This window comes from Molossus molossus, unplaced genomic scaffold (genome assembly GCF_014108415.1).
Source record: "Molossus molossus isolate mMolMol1 unplaced genomic scaffold, mMolMol1.p scaffold_m16_p_1, whole genome shotgun sequence".
In the NCBI taxonomy this organism is placed as follows: domain Eukaryota; kingdom Metazoa; phylum Chordata; class Mammalia; order Chiroptera; family Molossidae; genus Molossus; species Molossus molossus.
This window is the reverse complement of record NW_023425344.1, coordinates 54,130,880-54,155,830: the sequence shown is the minus strand read 5'-3', so window position 1 is coordinate 54,155,830 and position 24,951 is coordinate 54,130,880. Positions and strand designations below refer to the sequence as shown.

At 37.4% G+C, this 24,951-nt stretch overlaps 1 protein-coding gene across 1 annotated transcript in view; it reads right to left on the bottom strand.

The window, feature by feature from the left end:
- The window catches only part of MTHFD2L (methylenetetrahydrofolate dehydrogenase (NADP+ dependent) 2 like), a 157,012-nt gene that overhangs the window by 109,901 nt on the left and 22,160 nt on the right, over positions 1-24,951 (bottom strand). Inside the window, exons 4-5 of the mRNA XM_036276030.1 lie at positions 10,825-10,977; positions 9,326-9,433 (exon numbers count right to left, since the gene is read on the bottom strand). Of these exons, the coding sequence (XP_036131923.1) occupies positions 9,326-9,433; positions 10,825-10,977 (261 nt within the window). The remainder of the gene's footprint in view (positions 1-9,325; positions 9,434-10,824; positions 10,978-24,951) is intronic.

Here is a 24,951-nt window from a genome sequence, read left to right as displayed (position 1 = left end):
GCCTCATTCTTGGCTCCATCTTAGTTCCAGCCTTGCTTTCCATTTTTCGTAACTATTTCTCATTGGCATTGTGTTAGTTATTGCTGCAGGCCACCTTAACCGTAAACACTTTCCAGAGTAAGTACACTGTAGTAACTAATATGTACTGAGTACTCCCTTTGTGTAAACACTAAGTTCTTTGGAGGTATTATCTCATTTAATTCTCCCAAGAACCTCATATGTCCTATCTCACAGAAAAATGCAGAAATAGAATGTGAACTCGAGCAACATGACCAGACAGCATGCTCCTTCACACCAGGCCCCCATGCTCCAGGAGTCAGTCTTCACCACTCAGGACTGCAACTGTGGTGTGAGCAACTGGCCATTCTACATGAAAGTATGGGTCTTAAAATTTTATATTTTTAGGATTATTCTCCTATTAATAGGAATGACATGTGTTAATCATTCACATGAATCAATCCCCAGGTGACCAAATGCTCCATGACACCAAACTGCCAGGTCAGGGTTGAGAGTAGTTTTCATAATTGTGAAATGGATTTTAAGCTACAAAAAACTAACCTAGCCAAAATGAGCCAGCCAGCCCAGCCACAGGACAAGGAACAAGTGAGAGCATGAGCCAAAATATTGTTCTTTCCTTTCTAGTTATTTTGACTAATAGGTGTGTATGTAGGGTCTGTTTGTTAAAGTTTTATTTAATTCTTGCATTTATGTCCTGCTTTCCATGTTTAACAGATGAAAATAACCTCAGGAATCTTACTATATTGTCTGATTCTGCAAACATGCTTAAAAGATCATAGACTAAAACTAAGTAAGCATACCCAAGGTTCCTGCATTTGAGAGTGAAAAAATTCAGCCATCTTAAAGAACCATGTGCTATTTACTGCCCTGCAAGTCATCCTTTCTGTGGAAGAAGGGTACACCTCTGGGGCATACTAGTAAAAATACAGCAAATAAAATTACAAATATATAGAGATGTTGTGTTGGGGAAAAAACAACCTGCAGGGTCAAATACTAAGTATTATTCTCTCAGGGATTTGTAGAGCCTGTGGGAATTATCACAGTCAAGTTATGTTTGATTTTGTTTAACACATATTTCTCAAACCAATTTGACCAATGTCTCCCCTCCTTTTAAAAAATTAAAATCTATTTAAGATTTTTTTCGTGTGTCAGTGTTCCTAATAATAGAGCTTAGGGACAGCTGCATTAAAACTTTTATGATACCCTTGGTCTACAAGTAAGGTAAATTTATTCATTTATGTGTTGCATAAAGACTTTTAAGACAGATGCTGAAAATAAAATGGGCAGAAATACAGATCTGGCCTTTGCTCTTGTGAATGGTCCATGGGCTGAGATACAATGAATGAGTAGGAGGGAACAGTCATTGTTTGGGATGCTGAAGGCATGAGGTTAAATCAAAACAGTGGTGAAGGGAGGGGCAAACAGAAGCAATGCTGGAGGAAAGTCCTGAGAGTCTGCAGAATATTCACACAGGAAAACAGAAAAAGACCTTCAAGAAAAGAAGAGCAACAAAGTATAAAAATAATAAAATAGAAGAAACTTCAGAGATATTTATTGATCAAATAAAAGAGGGCCACACTTTTCTTTTTCTTAGCACTTAGTACCTTTATATAATAACACTGCTTGGTATTAATGAGATTTTTAAGTAATAAGATCATTATTTATATTTATGGTAATGAGTGCATTATTTTGTAAAGAGTAAACTTTTTTCTTCCAGATCTTATAACTTTTTAATAACTTCAGATAGAAGATATTTTTATATTTGCTCATGAGGTGAGACTTTTTAGTTTGAAATAAAGAATAGTAACAGAAGGTAAATAATAACAATATCCCATTACAACAGTAACAAAAACCAGACCAAAAAAAGGATATAACATTCATAAATAACTGTAACTAGAAATCATTCATCCTTTCCTTCAACTAGGCTTTTTATCATAGAAAACTCTACTTCTCTTTTGCAGTGCTTTGCACAATTACAATGATTAATCATTCATGCCTACCTGTCTAATGACTGTCTTTCCTACTAGACTGTAAGCCAAAGAGGATAGGGCAATATCAGACTGATTCACCATAATATGCCCCATGCTTCATGACACAGAAATCAGTCCCTGTGTAAGGTCACAGCATTACATGTCAGCAACTCAAAGAAAAAATAGTCTAAACAAAATGACCAACCTTAAATGTTTTACTGGAAAAACACTGTGACCTCTTTCAATGAGTGTATCAGCAACAATGCCCCCCACATTCCAGTGTTCTGAGGTCTCCTCTCCCCTTCCTCATGGTCTGAGGCACCCTCTGCCCCTGTGACCTGATTCTTGAGGAAAAGGGAGTCTTAATACTTCTATATAAATGCCTATAATTTAAAAATATTAAGAAATTAGTCTGTAGTAAGTACCTAGCTATGTCTCTCCCTCCTCCCCTTCCTTTCTTCTACACAGGATTTGTTTTTCAATAAATGATAATGTTTTATTTTAAAACCCTTGCCTGTGGTCTTATTTTCTATAACACTAGTACAGTAGTTGGCACATAGGAGCTACTAAAAATACTTCTAATTGGCTGGTTGCATTTTTACATACCAAGCTCTGTGCTAAATTTCAGCAATACAAAAGAATTGAGAATGTCACATTTCCCCAGTGTGCAGGAAAGGAGAACAGGTGGACAATCACTATGCAATAGGACTGGCATTGTGTTGGCAGCATACACAACACGCAAAACTTAGGAGGTTTGGGCCACACCTTGAAATGGGGGTGGGAGTTGACAGGAGAGCTGGTGAGTGATGGGAAACGGTATTCCACACAGGGACCAGGCTGTGCAAGGCAAGGGGGCATAGAAGAGATGACATGTTTGGGACACAATGTGTGGTTCTGTGGAGCTTCAGCATAAGAAAGTGATGGGGGAATGGTTGAAAAGGTAGGTTGGGGCAAACCACAATGTCCTTATGAATGATGCCTCCAAGATTCAGGCTTACAGACTTTAGAAAGGGGATGGTTTGTGCTATCAACAAAATAAATGCCTCAGAGGTCATGGCAAAAAAGAAAATGAAAGAGGAGGAGAAAGATTTGGAATTCATTCTACATTTTAAATATGTTTAATGTTAGTTTTAACAGTGTAACGGTCCCAGTTGTTTGATGTGAGAATACATGACATTTTCCAAGTAGAATGTTTGTCACATCCTAGCTGGCTAAATTTTGAAGACACTGAAATGAAACAATACTCTTCCTCCGCTGAGAAAAGAAGAGAAGGACAAGTGTTTTGTTTTGTTTTGTTTTTTCCTATTGCTTTCCACTATGCAAGCTCAAAGCTGTAATTCAGTCAAGCCTAATCTACATAGAGGCATCACAAAACACAATATCCTAATATCTTGTCATGAGGACTTCTAACTTAGGGGTCCTGGGATGGGAGGAGCAGGGAGCAAATGCCTGCCATCCTCCCTGCCCCAGTTTGACAATGGTTCATCCACAGAGGCAGCAGACATCCCACTCCACTCCACTGCCAAGGCTGAGTCTCGGTGATCACTTTGCATTACTTCTGCATTTCTAGGAGTTCTTCTTTGGCTCCTCTCTGAAACCATAGAGCGCCTGGCCCCACCGGGCACTGGGCTGAGCTTCGTTACACACACAGCACACACACCATGTTGCACAGCCTCAAACATCCGCCCCTGTATACTGCCTGAAGGAACCTCCTATAGGTAGGAGATGATGCTCTTGGGCTGGCAAAACTATTCATTTTCTCATCTGGCACCAATTTGCACAAAGGAAAGGCATTCTACTAGCAAAGTCTCTTGTGGTTTTCCATTTAGATAGGGCATCCCTTGGATAAAAAATACCGGATATACAGAAAGTTGCAACAGAAGGGCAGTTTGAGTGCAAAAGCTGAACACCAATGCAGAAGCAGTGCTTTGAAAACACAGTGTCCAAAGATGAACCCTATCATCTTCAGGAAACAGAGGACTAAGTCTTTTCACTACTGTAACCCACAGTATTTCATAGAGAATAAGTACTGAGTGCGTACTGCCTGAATGAAATCAAGAAGATCCCTGGGACCAACTAACTATAAGCAACATCAGTTGGTTGCTGGCTCTTTTAAAATGCTCTTTTAAAAAGTCCCAGCATCAGTGTCACCACAATGATGCCACAAACGTTTAATTAAAGGAGACACATATAACCCATGTTGTGGCCACTTAGGGATCTGTTTAGATGAGATGTCCTACATAAAAACATAAAAATATGCAGAAAAGAAACTTGCTAATTCTCTGAAAGAACTTGAAATAAAATCATATTCTGTATTCTTTTGATGACAAAATCCTAATGTTTTGGTCATCATGGCACTTTGTTATCTGAAGGGGAAAAACTGTTTTAGAGAAATTGCAGAACTCTCTTGCTTCCTCACAGTAAATGTAAAGATAAAGACATTGGGCTAGATGATTTGTTGATGGCGGCCATTCTGACAGGTGTGAGGTGATACCTCATAGTTGTTTTAATTTGCATCTCTCTGATGATTAGTGACGTTGAGCATTTTTCCTATGTCTCTTGGCCATTTGTATGTTCTGTTTGGAGCGGTGTCTATTTAAGTCCTCTGCCCATTTTTTATTTATTTATTTATTTTTTTATCCTCACCCAAGGACATTTTTCCATTTTTTGTTCAGGTAGAGTGGGAGGGAGAGAGAGGAAGAGAGAGAGAGAGAAACATTGATGTGAAAGGAACACATCGAGTGGCTGCCACCCGCACAACCGACCAGGGCCGGGGACAAACTGCAGCCGAGGTACGCGCCCTTAGCGAGAACTGAACCCGGGTCTCTCAGGACCGCAGGCCGACGCTCTAAGCGCTGAGCCAAACCGGCCAGGGCTCTGTCCATTTTTTAATTGGGTTCTTTGTCTTCCTTTTGTTGAGCTGTATAAGTACTCCATATATTTTGGAAATTAATCCCTTATCTGATGCATCGTTGGTAATTATGCTCTCCCATATGGTGGGATCCCTTTCCATTTTGATAATTGTTTCTTTTGCTGTACAGAAGCTTTTAAGTTTGATGTAGTCCCATGTGTTCATTTTTTCCTTTGTTTCTCTTGCCATAGGTGTTGTATCAGCAAAAATTCTGCTGCATATGATGTCTGAAATTTTGTTGCATACATTTTCTTCTAGAATTTCTATGGACTAACAAGTTACATTTAAGTCTTTTATCCATTTTGAGTTTATTCTTGTGTATGGTGTAAGTTGGTGGTCTAACTTCATTTTTTTGCAAGTAGCTATCCAATTTTCCCAATACCATTCATTTACTAAAGAGGCTATCTTGACTCCACTGTATGCTCTTGCCACCTTTGTCAAATATTAATTGAGCATATTGTCTTGGGTCAATTTCTGGGTTCTCTGTTTGTTCCATTGATCTATCTGTCTGTTCTTGTGCCAGTACCTGCTGTTTAGATTATAGTGGCATTTTAGTATAACCTGAAATCTGGTAATGTGATCCCTCCTACTTTGTTCTTTTTTTTTCAAGATTGCTGTAGCTATTCGGGGTCTTTTTTGGTTCCATATAAACTTTTGGAGTGTTTGTTCTAGTTCTGTGAAATATATCATTGGTATTTTGATGGGGATTGCATTGAATCTATAGATTGCTTTGACTAGTATGGGCATTTTAGTTGGTGAGGGTGTGGAGAAAAGGGGACTCTAGTACACTGCTGGTGGGAATGCAGACTGATGCAGCCACTATGGAAAACAATATGGTGTTACCTCAAAAATTAAACATTCAATTTCCATTTGACCCAGTGATCCCACTTCTAGGAATATCCTAAGAAGCCTGAAACACCAATCAGAAAGAATATATGTACCCCTATGTTCATAGCAGCACTATTTACAATAGCTAAGATCTGGAAACAACCCAAGTGTCCATCAGTAGATGAATGGATAAAAAAAAGCTGTGGTACATGTACACAATGGAATACTATACAGCTGTAAGAAAGATCTCTTATCATTTGAGATGATATGGAGGGACCTGGAGAGTATTATGCTAAGCGAAACAAGCCAAGCACAGAAAGTCAAATATCACATGCTCTCACTTATTTGTGAAATATAATGAACTAAACAAACTGATGAACAAAACTGACCCAGAAACATAGAGGTAGGGTACAAACTGACAAACCCCAGAAGAGGGGGTGTTGTGGGGGAAGAGATAAACCACAAAACTTATGTGTATGTATGCATAACCAATGGACATAGACAACAAAGCTGGGGATGGGGTAGGGGAGATGGGGAGGAGGGTATCAATGGGGAAAAAAGGAGAAACATCTGTAACAAAAACAAATTAATAAAAGTAATTTTTTAAAAAAAGGCATTGTGCTAAAGACAGTGGTATTTGGTTTTCATTCTGCAAGAAGGTGAAACTGGGTAGGTTACTCCATAAGTGGTCTATAGGTGGTCACAACTGTACTCAAATATCCTAATAAGCAGTGGGGCTCATAAGAAGAGACTCTCCATTATCAATCTCTTTATGTTCCTCAATTAACCATGGCTCCCCTAAACAACTAGAATGTTTGATTAAAGATGCCAAATTTAATTTTGTGCCACTGAATATAATTTAAATCACCCATACTTATATATCATGCTGACCACTGTCATTAAGACTATAAGTTCTTGGAGGACAGGAACTATTTCTCATCTACTCTCTATAAACTGCGTAGTAGCTCTAATGCCAGGCCCTCCGCAAAGCCTTCTGCGATAACATGTGCTCACAGAAGGTACTCATCTATAATCTCCTGCCATTCCGAGTACCACCAGCACTACCCAGTTCTCTAACAATTTTAGCACATTCTAAACATTTCAAGCCCTTGAAAGATTTAAAGAATTTCTTTTTCAAAAAACAACATTATTTAGGAATCCATGTCCTAAATAATCAAGACTAAAAACTAGCCATGAATAGACACATATTAATCAAGATAAATTACAATATGGCCATTTTTTTCTAGTGCAATTATCTTTGACTTTAAGATACAAATGAATCATTAGGGTTCTGAATCTCTTCTGGCAAAGAAACACAGTATGAGCTGAATGCTCAACATTGTATGTGTCATCAGAACAAGTTCTATCGATCTGAACTGGCTGAGCTAATCCTCCTTCATTATCTCTATTAGCTAACAATGCACGCGTAGTTATTACATATAATTACTGCTCTAACAGACATGGATGTTTGAAATATTAACTTTCCCATAGACTCCAAATTTTCAGTAAGCAGCTCTCAACAATTCATTATATTAATCATACTTGTCGGCACACTCCTATTAAATATGCACAAGTTTAAACACTACCCATGTTACAAACTGTCAACATCATTTTTAGTATAATTTATTACCTTTTAGATACTGTAATTATAATGATACCTAGGTGCCGCTATAATAAATGCAGATTTAAGTACCTGGTTTATAAGTAACTAGTAATATATAACTAATTCCACTTTAATTCAATTTTTAACATGCATTCAAGTGAGAATATTTTATAACACAATGTATAAAATATTTATAAAGTTAATATGCTTTATAACATAAGAATGTCTAACTTAAAATTACATGAATAAAGGGAAAATTAATTTTCTTAGACTTAGGTATAGACCAAAAATGCATTATTAAAATTTATCAAGAAATCGGCATATCATTTATTGATACCTATAAGAAAAAAGTATGTAAAGTATGGTTTATAATATTACAAGGTCATATTCCTAATCAGCTATTTTATTGGCTTTATAAATTCTACATTTATGCAAATTATTACAACAAAGACTAGATTCGATCCAAAGTAAAGCAAATGTAAAACCCACCAAAGGAAAAATAATTTCAAATGAAGGTGAAAAATACACCATTAGCCTTGGATCATATTACTCTGAATGTTATGATTAGTATGGCCACAAACTATTAACTTGAGCATAATCACAGGAATAATAGTAATAGCCATTACTATTATGTCATAGCCCATGCACCATGGGCATACTTAACTTACTATGTCAGGCATTATAATGCATGCTTTACATTCATATCTCATTTAATTTTCACAATAATTCAGTGAAGGAGATATTAATATTACACACATTTTACAGACGAAGGAAGTGGAGGCTTTCTCAGATGAAATGACTTGTCCAAGGATTCAGGGCTTGGCAGGGGAGGGGCCTGATTCTAAGTCTATCCTCCTAACACACAGTCAGTATTCAGCTCCCAGCTCCGATCTACTGCTACCTGGTAAGTCACCTGAAATCTCTAAAGCTCACTTCTTTTAGCTTCGAAATGCAAATAATATTAATGTATGCCCGAATTATTGAGAACTAAATAAGATACTTTATGAGAAAGTTCTGTGCAAGATATGCAGCTATTTTATGTTATTGATGAGATCAAATGAAATGTTGAGAATGAAGAAACTGCTTATTGGCTCCTAGCCAGGATTTTCCAACAAAAATAGTCTATCTAGGTGAACTCTCCTGGTTGTTTTACTTTGCTTAACATAGAAACTATTACACAAAGGCAAATATGAATCAATATTTTTATTACACCCTAAGAGATAGATAAGCCCTAACAGATTAAGTTAGAAGTGGATGGTGAAATGAGAAATGTAACTTTGTAGATGGTTATCATGAAAACCGTTCATAACACAGATTTGGCCTTTCAAAAAGCTCTTCAAAATGAAGGCTTGTTAAAGTTACCGGGAGTCACTGTCAGGCTCTAATTTACTATGATCCATATACACATTTTGATCTGTGGCAGTATTTAAATCCTTAGGCCCAGGAAGGAAAACAGCGTTCAAAAGTTTCATTATTCATCATTTTAGATAAGTAATGTATTATTATTGGGCTTACTTTTTCATAGGGCTTTGTAGCTTAAAAAATTATTTCATATGCATTATGTCAACCCAGATGCTAAAACAAGTATTTGAAAATTTGAGGTCAGAAAACTGAACTTCACCAGGGTTGATCATTAGAAATCTATACATCTACACATTGGTGGTGTGTGTGTGCCTGTGTGTGTGTGAACATGTAGATGTCTATTATGTGATTTTATGTAGCTACTGGATTCCCACTTTTCTTAATGTCTATATGTTAATGATCTGAAGAAAGCATATATAGCCCAAAGAAAAAGATAGGAACAAAGAGGCCACATATTTCCAGTAATTCCTTATTCACTTTCAAAGTGCTCATGATAGTAGATGAGGAATAACAGAAACCCTTATTTGCATAAACCTACAAATACACTGTCACAATTTCAAATATCTAGACTTTATGATTTTAAGAAGTAAAATAAATTGTACAGGTATAAAGACTCTCCAAGGCCCCGCCTACCTCCCGGCCGCTCGTGTTCTCCATCGGTGTGTAAAAGCATGGCAATGGGCATCCCTACATTCTTGGATCTTCCAGCCACAACCACATTTTTCCCAAATGTTTCAATTCCTTAAAACACAGAGTTTGATGTAAACAATCAACAACAAGAAGCAAATAAACATTTGAATAGCCAACTGACACGTTCTTTAAAAATTTCTAATTTAAGTTTGATTATTGTGCGGCTTGTCTTTAGTGTGTCCACAGTCATTTTTTTTTTTTTTTTTGACCTCTTGGACTTGTCACTTCCTCTCTGATTAAGTGTTCGTGAAAAAAAATCACAAATATTCTCAAGTTGCCATTAAATTAGTTTTAAGTATTGAGATTCTCATGAAGAGTTAAAAGTACAGAGACTTAAAATATATTAACTGTTAATTACAAAGTAAGTAAAATACAACAATGTCAAGTTTAATTGGCAATCACACTTGGGACACAATCGGAACAAAATAAAATAGAGGAAAAAGTATTTTCCACAAAGCCCATGCACTTTACTCCATAGGAAAGAAGCATTAAACTTAGGGACTTAAAAAGATATGGAAGATAAAACTTGCAGATTTAACATTCTTTGCTTCTTTGGGGCATAGTTTCTTCGTAAGTAAAAGGAAGAAGTTAGAATTAAGGTTTTTCTTCATAAATACTAATGTTCTAAGAGCATAATTCTAGGATCTGCTTTCCTTTGGAAATTCTCTCTTTCATTTCGAAAACAGCAGATTAGAAAGAAGATGCTGTCAGTGGTGGATGCAGGAGAATCACTGACATAAAAAGCAATATGGATCAATTACTGCAGAGGCAAACCTCTCTACCTACCTGTGAGAGCTTTACATATGGTCTGCAGAGCACAGTTCAAGGACAAATGTTTGTAATAAAAACCTAGGTCATTAGAGATGATTCAGATATGTTCAGCACATTCTGTTTTTATTTATGTATTTATTTTTTTTTTCAATACGTTTTTACTGATTTTAGAGAGAGAGGAAGGGAGAGGGAAAGAGAGAGAGAAACATCAATCGGCTGCCTCCTGCACACCCCATACTGGGTATTGAGCCCGCAACCTCGGCATGTGCCCTGACCGGGAAACTGGCAACCTTTGGTGCAAGAGATGATGCTCAACCAACTGAGCCACACCTGCCAAGGCTACACATTCTGTTTTTAAAGGTTAGGACAAACATAATACATTTTAGAAAATGTACAGCAAAATACATTGTTTTCAGTTTTAAAATAGGGAGGCAAACCTACTATGAGAAAATTCACTCCCTACAAGATGCAAGAGCAGTTACCTATAACTCCAGTTTTGTTTATTTTGGATTATTCCTTGGCTTACAGAACTGTATGTCTTTCTACAGAATGAAGTTTTATGACTTATCATTTTGTTTCACTCAGTGGGACTGAGGTGGTTCCATCAAGGCAATGCACAAGTCCCGGTTTGGCACTTGGCACCCACGTCCTATAGACCACAAGTTACCAACCTGTTCTTTTGATTATTTCCCAAACAGCACTGGCAGTGGCAGGTATGAGAGAATGCTGATCAAGGCAAAGTCTTCCAATATTGATAATATGAAATCCATCCACATCTTTTTCAGGGGCAATTCCATTGCATACTGTTCTCTCATCCACGTGGTCTGAAAAGTAAATAAAATTGGTCTAAGTTTACAATTGTTTGTATTTAGAGGTGTGGGAAATGAAATGTGAGGACTTACAACCAGATCACTTATGACTCAGCTTCAGTAAAGGTATAAAATCATGATTCCATTCTTTCACTTGACACCAAAAGAGTAAGACGAAGTACTGTAGACAAATGGCTGCGTTTAATTGCTGTAAGAGCACAGACAAGCACAGGGCACAGCAGCTGGCCTGGTGAAAGGGAAAAGTCTATAAACTAGAACACCACCAATGAGATCTGGGAACACCCAGGTGATAAGTCTTTGCCTCAATAAGTTTGCATACTTAAATCTATGGGGTTTTTTTACTATATATTTCTACAAATAGGCTTTAATTAAATATTTCTAGCATTACATATTAAAAGGGCTTGGTTAGTGTTAAAAATAGTCATGACATCATTAGAGCTTCATCTCAAATGACACAAAATAGCAAATATTATACACACACACCATTTCCCTGAAGCACTAGCACATTGAAATTCAAAATATCATTATGGTTTTCTATATAAAAGAAAAATAACATAATTGAGTCATGAACTAATCAAATGAGATATGAGGCCCAATTTATCCTTCAATTAATTAAAACATCGCTATCTGTTCATGCATCACAAATTGAAATGATACTTTTTTCTCCTCTGCTATACCCCAGAACTGCTACAAAAAGTTCTTAGCACATTGGTTCAGTTCATTGATCACCTTAGTTATATTTTTTTAAATCCTTAGCCGAGGATATTTTTCCATTTATTTTCAGACAGAGCGGGACAGAGAGAGACAGAGAAACTTCGACGTGAGAGAGACACATCAACTGGCTGCCTCCCGCATGACCCCGACCAGGGCTGGGGACCAAACCGCAACCGAGGTACCTGCCCCTGACCGGAATCGAATCTGCAACTCATTGGTCCGCGGCCGATGCTTCACTGCTGAGCCAGATTGACCAGGGCAATTACATTAGTTATTTAATTATATTTCTCACTCATGAGTGAGCCTTTTAGGGCACAACCTTGTCTCACTAAACTGATTCACTCAAAGCCTTCTCCATCTCAGTGCAACCTGCCAAAAAACCAGGTGTCATTCTGAACACCTCACTTTCTTTCATACCCAACACCCAATAAATTGGAAAACCTTTTGGCTCTTCCATCATACCATATCTAGAATGTCACAACTCTCACTGTGTCCACTGACACTACTCTGGTTTGAGTGGCCATTATCTCATGAATACTTGTAACAGCATCCTAATTAATTCCCTGCTTCTACACTTGTATTCATAGAATCTATTTACAAAATATTTGTGAAATGCATGTCAATCACACCACTCTTCTCAAAACCCTGCTCTTCTTACTATTTCTCCAACATATCAGTCTTTCCCCACCTTGGCTAGTTCTCTTCTGTCTGCCTAAAGCTTTTAAAAGCAAAACAAACAAACAAACAAAACCTGTCACTGGCTAAATCCTTCATTCCTTGTAAGAACTATTCTGACATATTTTAAAATGTTAGTTCCAGAGGAGGGAAAGTGGCAATGGAGTGAATGGGAGCTAAACTGACCATCTCCTAGGACCAAACTAGAATTACAACTAAAATAAAGACAAATCACTGGAAAAACCAAATGAAGAGCTGCCGGAGAGAACCCTTATAACCAGGGACGTAAAAGGGACCCCAAATCAAGACTGGGAGGAAGTGCAGAAGCAGAGAGGGCTGGCTGGGTTCCCACAGGCAGCAGCTGAGGGCTATTTTAGCTGCAAGAAGCTCCCTCTGAGAAGTTGGGGGTTTAAACCCCAAGATGGCTCCCCAGCACAGAGCAGTGGAATAACGAAAGGTACCCATGGTAATACCTGGCTGAGAAAATCACCAGAGCGGAGGTTCTGTCTGTCAGGGAGAGGTGCTGGGAATACCAGAAATTCCATGAAGGGCCAGTGCACTAAATTACAACCACAGCCACTCACCTTGGACTCCAGCAGAGGGAGGGCAGACTGGACAGAAACTGTGTGAGGACAGTCAGGGGTTTGTAGCACTGTGAAGAGAGCTGGGAAGAAGGCCATCAGGAGCTCTATGCTGAGTCACTTCCCCCCAAGACAGTAGCCATCTTCCTCAAGAAGCCATTCCCCATCAGAATAGCTTTAGCCTGGGGGAGAAGCAACTGCCCATCCCTTGGGAATTTACCACCACCTGGGCTGAAGAAGTACAACCTGAGGCTCATTAACAGCCAGAGACAACCTGCCAGTCCATAGACAGAGAGGAGCCTCTGAAGGCTTTGAGCATTGGACTTGGCTCTCAGAGCTGGGTGTTGTGGCTCTGGGGATGGGGCTGTGAAGGCTGGGTTCCTATGCTAAGTCACTCCCCCATGCTTCAGTAGCCATTTCTGTCAAGAAGCTCCTTCCGATCAGAGTGGCTTTAGCATGAGGGAGAAGCAACTGCCCTTTCCTCAAAAATTTAACAGCACACACTTGGGGAAGTGCAACTTGAGGCTCATTAACAGACAGAGACTACTAGAAAGCCACTAGACAGAGACAAGATACTGAAAGCTTTGAGCCTTGGACCTGGCTCTCAGGGTTGGGTGCCATGGCTCTGGGGACTGAGCTGGGAAGGCTGAGGCCTGGGTCCCAGCACTGGGTCATTAATCCACACTGCAAAAACCATTTTCTTTCCAAGGCAACTTTTCCACAGGGGAAAGCAATTGTTCCACCCACTGGAAATCCTCTTACCCTGCCCACCTGTGGAATTTTTCATTCAGTTGAGGGCTGCAACCTGAGGCTCATTAAGTAACTGAGACTAATAGTCAGCTTGTAGGCAAAACTGAATCTCTGGGATAACTGAATCTTTACTTGGCCTGAAACTCTACCCAGAAAAGTAAGACTTGACATTGGTGTTCAGCATGGTCCCTTTCATATTCATCCAAACCCAGCACAGGAAGCCACAATCAGTGGAACATAAACACTCACAGGGAAAATTTGACAGACTCCAGATCCTGCTGAGACAGTCAAAATGGTGAAACAAAAAAAACAAATCCCAAATGAAAGAACAAGAAAAGTCTACAGAAGAAAGGCTAAATGAAATGGCATTAAGCAAGTTATTAGATGTAGGGTACAGAGTAATGTTTATCAAGAAACTCAAAAGCATGAATAAAAATATAGAAACAATGAAAATCAATCATTTGGAAATGAAAAACAACCAAGCGGAAATGAAGAATGACATAGTAGCAATAAAGAACATGTTGGAAAGAATAACCAGCAGATTAAAGGAAGCTAAGGATTGAATCAGTGAATTAGAAGACAGGGTAGAAAAAAAATCACTCAAACAGATAACCAAATAGAAAAAACAATTAAAAAACAGAAGGACAGAGAAGATTCCAAAAATGGCAACGGAATGAATGGAAGCCACACAGATCTCCCAGGACCAAACTGGAATTACAACTAAAAAAAAGACAAATCATTAGGAAAAAAACAACAGAAAAGCAGCTGGAGAGGACCCACATAACCATGAGCCTGGTAGAAACTGCGGAGGTGTAAGAAGGCAGGCTGGAAGCCTATGGACAGCAACTGTTTTAGCTGTGAGCAGCTCCCTTGGGATTAAAATCCCAAGCCAGCTCCACAGTGCAGAGTGCCGGGACAGAGCACTAAATTAGCTACAGCCACTCACCTTGGGCTCTGGCAGAGGGAGGGAAGACTAGACTGGAACTGTGTGGAGACTTGGGAGCTTAGAGAGCAGGGATGGCACTGGGAGTTTTTTGTTGAATCACTTCCTCACAGAACAGTAGTCATATGGCTCAAAGAGCCCTTTCCCAGAGCCCAGAGAAAAATCAACAGCTCCACCCTCAGGAATTTAACATCAACCAGACAGGCCAGAGAAATGCAAATTGAGGCTCATTAACAGCCAGCAAGCATCTGCCCACCTGCTGGAAATCCGCTTACCCTGAACAGCTAAAAATTTTTTCACTCAGCTAAGGGCTACAACCCAAGGCTCATCAAGTAACTAAGACCAATAGCCTCCAGGCAAAAAGCTAAAGGAAGTTTTCCTGGGCTTGAAAATCTACCCAGGAAAGTAAGACTTCACAGTGGCATTTAACGGGGTCCTCTCACACTTATTCAAACCCAGTAGAGGGAGTCACAAACAGTGGAACACCAACACCCACAGGGAAAATTTGGCAGGTTCCAAAACCCACTGAGATAGCCAAAATAGTAAAATAAAGAAACAAATCCCAAATGAAAGAACAAGATAATTGACAGAAGATAGAATAAATGAAAGGGAATTGAACAAGATATCAGAGGGAGACTTCAGAGTAATAATCAGGAGGAAGCTCAACAGCATGAGTAAATATATAAAAGCATTGAAAACCAACCAATTGGAAATGAAGAGGGACATAACAGAAATGAACACAATGGAAGAAATAACCAACAAAGTAGAGGAGGCCGAGGATCGGATCAGTGAATTAGAAGACAGGGTAGCCCAGTGGCTCAGTGATTGAGCATCGACCCATGCACCAAGAAGATGTTGGTTTGATTCCTGGTCAGGGTACATGCCCAGGTTGTGGGCCCAATCCCCAGTGGGGGGCATGCAAGAGGTAGCCAATCAATGTTCTCTCTCATTGATGTTTCTATCTCTCTCTCCCTCTCTCTTCCTTTCTCCCTAAAATCAATAAAGAAAAAAATATTAAAAAGAAAAAAAAAAAAGAAGATAGGGTAGAAAAAAAATCACACAATCAGAAAACCGAAAAGAACAATTAAAAAACAGGAAGACAGCCTAAGAGAACTGTGGGACAATATAAAAGGTAACAACATCTGCATAATAGGAGCCCCAGAAGAAGAAAATGAACAAGGGTTAAAGGATATATTTGAAGAAATAGTGACAAAAAACTTCCCTAACTTAGTAAAGGAAAAAGGTATACAAGTTCAAGAAGCACAGAGAGCCCCAAGTAAGAAGAACCCAAACAGGCCCACATCAAGACACACAGAAATTAAAATGCCAAAAAATTAAAGACAAAGAGAGAGTCCTAAAGGCAGCAAAAGATAGGCAACTGGTTACCTACAAAGGAACCCCCATAAGGCTCTCAGCTGACTTCTCAACAGAAACACTACAGGACAGAAGGGAATGGCATGAAGTATCAAGATCATGAAAAACAAGGTTCTGAATCCAAGACTACTCTATCCAGCAAGGCTATCATTCAGAATAGAAGGTGAAATAAAGAGCTTCCCAGACAAAAAATAGCTAAGGGAATACATTAGCACCAAACCAGCACTGCAAGAAATGTTAAAAGGACTTCTGTAATTAGTAGAAGAAATAGGAAGAAAAATATAACCACAATAAACAAAAAATGACAATAAATAAGTACATATCAATAATAACCTTAAATGTAAATGGATTAAATGCTTGGATAAAAAGGCACAGAGTAGCTGACTGCATAAGAAAGCATGACTCATATATATGCTATTTACAAGAGACCCACCTCACAACAAAAGACTCACATAGGATGAAAGTGAAGAGATGGAAAAAAATCTTCCAAGCAAACAAAGAGGAAAAAAGAGCTGAGACAGCAATACTCATATCCAATAAAATAGATTTCAAAATGAAGGCTGTAACTAGAAACAAAGAAGGCCACTACATAATATTGAAAGAATCTATTCAACAGGAAGATATAAACTTGGTAAACATATATACACCCAATATAGGAGCACCAAAATATATTTAAAAACTTCTGGAGGACTACAAAGGAGAAATTGACAGCAATACAATCATAGCAGAGAATATCAACACCCACTGGATAGATCCTTTAGACAAAAAATTAATGATAATACAGAGACTAAATGATGCCCTAGATCAAATGGATTTAATAGATAGCTACAAAGAATTACACCCCAAAACTGCAGAATTCACATTCTTCTCAAGTGCACATGAGACATTCTCAAAGAGAGACCACATTTTAGGACACAAACTAAGTCTCTACAAGTTCAAGAAGATTGAAATCATATCAAGCATCTTCTCAGATCACAATGGCATAAAACTACAAATCAATTTCAACAAAAATATTTAAACACATGGAGGCTAAATAGCATGTTACTAAACAATGAATGGGTTACCAAGGAGATAAAAGAAAAAAATTAAAATTTCCTGGAAACCAATGAAAATGAACACACAACAACACAAAATCTATGGGACACAGTGAAAGCAGTCCTAGAGGGAAGTTCATAGCACTACAGGCCTACTTTAGAAAACAAAAAAATTTCTAAGTGACTATTAACCTCAGAAAGCAAACAAAGATAAAAGCCCAGAGCAAGTAGAAGGAAAGAAATAGTAAAGATCAGAGCAGAAATAAACGACATAGAGACTATAAGAAAACAATTCAAAAATCGATGAAACAAAGAGCTGATTCTTTGAAAAGGTCAACAACATTGATGGACCCTTAGCTAGACTCACCGAGAAACAAAGAGAGAGAACCCAAATACACAAAATCAGGAATGAAAGGGGAGAAGCAACAACTGACACCACAGAAATACAAAGGATTGTTAACAAATACTATGAACAATTAATTATATGCCGACAATCTAGGCAAAATGGACAAATTTCTAGAAACACATAGTCTCCCAAAACTGAACCTGAAAGAGTCAGAAAACTTGAAAGACAAATAACAACTAAGGAAATTGAAGGTGTAGTCAATAAAATCCCAGCAAAGTGCAGGTCCAGAAGGCTTTGCAGGTGAGTTTTAACAAACATTCAAAGAACACATACCCTTTCTCCTCAAACTATCCAAAAAATTCAAGAGGGAGAAAGACATCCAAGCTCTTTTTATGAGGCCAGCATAATCCTAATACAAAAAACAGATAAAGACACTACAGAGAAAGAAAATTACAGGCTAATATCCCTGATGAATACAGATGCCAAAATCCTGAACAAAATACTAGCAAATTGGATCCAGCAATACATTAAAAAATTATTCACCATGACCAAGTGGGATTCATCCCAGGGATGCAAGGCAGGTACAATATTTGCAAATCAATAAATGTGATATACCACATAAACAATATGAAAGATCAAAATTATATGATTATATCAATAGATGCTGAAAAAGCATCTGACAAGATCCAGAACCCATTTCTGATACAAATGCTCAACAAAGTGAGAATAGAGGGATCATATTTCAACATAATAAATGTAATATATGAAAAGCCTACAGCCAACATCATACTCAATTGGCAAAAACTAAAAGCACATCTCTTAAGAACAAAAACAAGACAGGGATGCCCACTTTCACCACTCTTATTCAACATAGTACCGGAAGTCTTAGCCATAGCAATTAGATAAGAAGAAAAAATAAAAGAGATCCAAATTGGAAAGGAGGGAGTTAAACTGTCATTATTCACAGATGACATGATAGTGTACATAGAAAACCCTAAAGATTCCATCAAAAATCTACTAGATTTAATAAATGAATTTGGTAAAGTAGCAGTATACAAAATTAACATCCAGAAATCAATGACATTCTCATACACCAATAATGAACACTCATAAAGGAAAACTAAAAGCAATCCCATTTACCATTGCAACAACATATCTAGGAATAAACTTAACCAAGGAGGTTAAAGACTTGTTCTCAGAAAACTCAAAGGCATTGAAAAAAGAAATAGAGGAAGATATACAAAAAAAAAAGGTGGAAACGTGTATCATGTTCATGGATTGAAAAAAATCAACATCAAAATGTGCATACTACCCAAAGCAATCAACAGATTCAACGCAATCCCTATTAAAGTATCAATGGCGTATTTCACAGATCCAGAAAAAAATACTCCAAAAGTTTATATGGAACTATAAAAGACCCCAAATAGGCACAGCAATCTTGAAAAAGAAGAACAAATTGGGAGGGACCACAATAACCGATATCGAGTTATACTACAAAGCCATCGTAATCAAAACAGCTTTGTACTGGTGGAATAACAGGCATATAGATCAATGGAACAGAACAGAGAACCCAGATATTGACCCAAGACAGTATGCACAATTAACATTCAGCAATGGAGCAAAAGCATACAATGGAGAAGAGACAGTCTTTTGAATAAATGGTGTTGGAAAAATTGCACAGCTACATGTAAAAAAATAAAACTAGACCACAAACTCACACCATACACAAAAATAAACTCAAATGGATAAAAGACGTAAATGTAACTTGTGAAACCATAAAAATCCTAGAAGAAAATGTAGGCATAAAAATTTCAGACATCATATGTAGCAGAATTTTCATCGATACATTATCTAGGGCAAGAAAAACAAAGAAAAAATTAATGGACCAGACTACATGAAACTAAAAAACTTCTGCACGGCAAAAGAAAGTATCAAAATGAAATGGGAACCCACTGTATGGAAGAACATATTTGCCAATGATACATCAGACAAGGGGTTAATATCCAAAATATATATAGTTCTCATACAAATCAACAAAAGGAAGACAAACAATCCAATTAAAAATGGGCAAAGGACTTGAATAGACACTTCTCTAAACAGGACATACAAATGGCCAGAGGCATATGAAAAAAATGCTCAACACTACTAATCATCAGAGAGATGCAAATTAAAACAACTATGTGATATCACCTCACACCTGCCAGAATGGCCGCCATCAACAAATCCTCAAACAACAAGTGCTGGTGAGAATGTGCAGACTGGTGCAGCCACTATGGAAAACAATATGGTGTTTCCTCAAAAAATTAAACAGTGAATTGCCATTTGACCCAGTGATCCCAGTTCTTGGAATATATCCTAAGAAGCCTGAAACACCAATCAGAAAGAATATATACACCCCTATGTTCATAGCAGCACTATTTACAATAGCTAAGATCTGGAAACAGCCCAAGTGCCCATCAGTAGATGAGTGGATAAAAAAGCTGTGGTCCATTTATACCATGGATCACTATGCAGCTGTAAGAAAGAGAAATCTCTTACTCTTTGAGACAACATGGAGGGACCTGGAGAGTATTATGCTGAGTGAAATAAGTCAGTCAGAGAAAGACAAGTACCACATGATCTCATTTATGGAACATCATGAACAAAATAAGCTGTCAATCAAAATAGATCCAGAGTCAATGAAGTGGGGAACAGATGGACAAACCTGAGATGGGGGTGGGGGTAGGAGTGGTGGGAGGAGATAAACCAAAGAACTTATATGCATATAAGCACAGCCAATGGACACAGACATTAGGTTGGGAAAAGCAGGAGAGGAGTGGGAGCAGGGAGGAGGGTTTTAATGGAGATAAAACTGGGACCTATGTAATAATTTCAACAATAAAAATAAATAAATAAAAAATAATAAAAATGTAGGTTCCATGTTTTATAATGTTGAAGTTATTTATACTGGACCAAATTCTCACAAAAAAACAATTGTAAACATTAGAACAATTATATTAAAAAACAACAATATGAAAACACTGGAGAGTCACTAGAAGTAGACAGATTTGGAGGAGCGTGAACATGTGAAAGAAAGAAATGTCACTGAAAGAGTTTCCCATCTTGGAGGCTTTTCCAGACATAGGACAGCTGGAATGTGGATAGAAGTCTATAGTCTTACTTGCGTAAGGAATCAAAGGACAAAGTTTGGGGCTACTGTAACAGTTGAATATTGAATGGACATATCCAGGAAAGGAGAGAGCCACAGGGGGGAGACTCAAATTGTGTCTACAAATTCTGCCCAAATCTCTGACTGATCTCTGGACAACAGACAGGGGATACAAACTTCAAAAAGCCCATCTAAGGGCAAAGAATGCAGCTGTAGCTCACCAAGAGGAAAGCAAAGCTTGAAGTCCTCAATATGATAGGCGTTTATAAAAAGTTTACAGCTAACGTTATATTTAATTATGAAATACTGAACATTTTCCCCAAGACTGGAAGTAAGCAAGGCTGTCCACTGCCACCATTTCTATTTAGTGTTTTATTGGAGATCCTAGCTGATAGGAAAGAAAAAAGAGGTCTAGCCCAGCCAGTGTGGCTCAGTGATTGAGCATCGACCCATGCACCAAGAAGTCACCGGTTCGATTCCCGGTCAGGGCACATGTCCAGGTTGTGGGCCAAATCTCCAGTCGGGGGCATGCAGGAGGTGGCCAATCGATGTTCTGTTTCATCAATGTTTCTATCCCTCTTTCCCTCTCCTTTCCTCTCTCTCTAAAATCAATAAAGAAAAATTAAAAAACAAAACAAAAAAGAGGCCTAAAAATCAGAAAGGAAGAAGTAAAACTCTCTTGTCACAGATGCCATGGTTATTTATGCACAATATCCTAAAGGTTTACAAATAAAACAAAAGAACTAATAAAATGAATTTAATAAGATCACAGAGTACAAAGTCAGTATACACGTAAATCAATTGTATTTTTATATACAAGCAGCAATTACCAGAAAATGGGATTTTTAAAAATTCCATTTGCAATAGCATTCAAATCATAAAACACTTAGGAGTACATTTAAAAATTTTGAAGATAACCTCTATAATGAAACTACAAAACATTGCTGGATGTCAGCTGTTCCAAATTGGTCTTCAGATTCAATGTAATCTGTATCATAATCCTATGAGGTTTTTTGGTAGAAGCTGACAAACTGATTCTAAAATTTATGTGACTATGCAAGACTTGGAATATCCAAAGCAATCTTGAAAATGAGGACAGTCTCTCAATTGATAAGATTAAAATGTTGTATATTTTGATAAAAGTTTTAGTTACATTGGCATTTGTATTTTTCAAAATTTATAGATGAGTACACCTAAGATGTGTTCATTTCAATGCATGTAAATTTCACATGAAAACATAAATATTATAAATAATGATATGCACACTAAAGTTTTAGGGGTACATTAAGGGTTCTTACCTTTATATGCTTAAAGAATAAGATGGATTGATAGATGAATGAATGAGGATATTAGCAAGGTGTTAACAATTACAGAATCTAGGTTGGAGGCATATGGGTGCTCACTGTACCATTCTTTTAACTTTTCCGAATGTTTGAAATTTGTCATAATAAAATATTGAAGGGGAAACAAAAATACAACCTGTCCCCCAATATATCTTTACTATCCCCTACCTTTTCTTTTCCCATAGCATATCAACTTCTAATAAATATTATTACTTATCATGTTTATTTTCTATTGTCTGTCTCTCCTGCTCTCCACAAGGAAAGACATTTTCAACTTGTTTGTCACTGGCATATTCCTACCACAAAGAACAGTATATAGACATTTACTGAATAAGTGACTACTCTTACCCCTGATGATTTACAAATGAAGAAACTGGGACAAAATGAGTGGAAATAAGTGGACAACTGAGGACAACTAGAACAGGCTGCCATTAAGAAAAAATGTCTGATCCTTATATAACCTTACTTTTATCTTTTAAAAATATAATAAAAAACCAAAGATGGGTTTCATTAAAATCTTGATTTGTCAATATCTTTGCCTTTTACTTATTAGATGCCTGGTACTTTTACATCCTCTGATACAAATTTAATGTAATAGATTCATGTTTGTTTTTCATTTATTACTTCCTTTCAGGACTTGAAAAATCAGAAATTTCAAGCAAAGTTTAATTTAATAAACATGAATTAAAGGCCCTTGAAAAGTCATTCATTTATTTACTGAAAGGTATTTATTGAATTCAACCATGGGCCTAGTACAGTTCTAAGGATTTAGGATATATAAGTGAACCAGACAGACACAATTCTTACCCTGTGGAGCTCACATTCTGATGAAATAAATGTCTGCCTAATCAAAATATTTAGCTATGGCCTCTTAATGGGCTAATTATTTTCTAGGAGTAAATGAAAGATACTTTTACAAGCTGTGTATGCTCTTCTCAAGTTAATAAATAATATTTAAGTTACACTCTATGAGTTCTACATCAAGGTTTTAAGACAAAAATTATTTACCAGGTGCTTACTACTTGCCCAATATCATTTAAGAGTTGTTTCACCAAGGGGTGCGGGGATGGAAAAGGAATGAGGAGTGACTGTAATCTCACTGTACTTCTCCATCTCCAAATTCGAGAAGTAAGCAGAGTTTGGGGGCGGAGTGGGAGGTATTCTCTAGGCCAGAAAAGGGAGGATCTGGCTCTCCACCCTTCCTTAGCCTCTTTCTCCTATAGCCATAGAAACTGCAACAATATTCCAGGCAGACTTACTTCACAGGCTATAAAAAATAATAATAATGAATGGGGTTGGAACCTACACGTCGCTCAGAGGTTACTACCTCTGCCCTGCATGTGTCTCCTAGGCGATCTGAAAAGTACATGGAGATCCAAAAGTTGCCCTATTCTTCAGAAGCAGTGTTGAAGTCACCCTAGTGTGTTGTTCTCAGTATCCTAGGCACCATACACAATGATTTCTATCAAATATATAGGACAGTCCTCGAAATATGTATATTCCATAGAGGAAAACACTCAGGTAAGTGAGCATGTCTATTCTAGGGAGCCTATTTTACACACAAGGGAAAAGAAGAGACTGTGTTTGGGGGATCTTGCTTGCAAACTTCTCAAGGACAACAAGTCTCACTGTTTTCTAACTACCACATTCCCCTAAGTGCCTAGCACAGACTTATATGTAGACTGGATTCTAAGTAAATATTTGTTGAACTGGTAAATGAATGACGAAAGTCACAAAGCAATCATAGAAATGTTATCTTCTAAAAGACGTTCTATAAAGAAATATCCGGGCGGTTTAAAAGGGTCTTTTGATTTTGGTAAATTCTTAACCCAAGCTGAATGCACTAAAAAATAGATGAGAATGTCATAGTAAAAGAAAAAGATGGAAAGGAAAGGAAGTAACCTCTGTAGTTGAAGAATTCCAGATTTTAAGCATACTTTGAAAATTACATCATCCCAAGTTACATGATATAATCTGTTTGTGATAGCAACTACTCAAAAATATGTAATTACATAGATTTGTGTGACTAAAAAACTCTTGGGATGGCTTCCACCTGGGTATAAGTGGGGAGAGACATAACTGGCTACAGAAACCAACCAATCTCACTCGTGTATAAATTATATCTCAGTGCTTTGCTCAGCTTTCATTATAAATCACTGACATTTTTTTTTAAATCATTGCTTTCTCAATGTTGCCATCATGTGGTTAATAGACTCCACATATAGGAGAATCACCTTTCATTTTGTTCCCCTTGCCCATAAAGTCTTTGATAAAAATGTCAGTTGTGAGAATTTTTTTTTTTTTTACTGGATGAATGGTATTGAGGGATGGCTTTGTTTCTATGTGAATACTCAAATCTAGTCTGATTTGAAATAAGACATTCTGTTCAAAATCTGACCTTTTTCTTTTAATAAACTTCAAATGCATAAAATGATTGAATAATAATTTATGGCTTGTGACACAACCTCAATATTGCTCTGAGCACAATCTAATTATAAATAATTAAATAGTTATTTTTCATAAGGTTGGCATATGCAAATCCACCACCCCAAAAAGAAGTTATGGCTTTGCCAATATCTATATTTAACCATATAATCCACCCATTAACCCATGCCCTTTCCTGCTCCAACTCGATGTAAAGTTTATCCTGCATCCTGTGTTTATCATTCCCGTGTCTTCCTTTTCATATAGTTTTGTTGCATTTATTTGTTTTCCAGGAATTCAGCAAATTTACCATTTACATGTTCCTATGTGTTTATGGCTCCCACAATTTCTCTTTCAGGTAAATACAAATTGATTGTGACCCGGAATTTGACTCTCACTCTCTCTCCATATTTTAGAATGGTAGTTTGCCCTGCAACCTCAGTTCTTTGATGGGTCAAGAAAAATATTGGTTTTCAATTTGCTCCACTTTTTCTTCTTGTAAGGACAAGAAGATTTATGTTAATCTGGCTAGGAGTTGAACTTAGTTTAATTGGGTTTTTAGTTCCTTGCATTGATTTTTGAGAGCTCTTTGTACATTCTATATATATATATATATATATGTGTATATATATATAT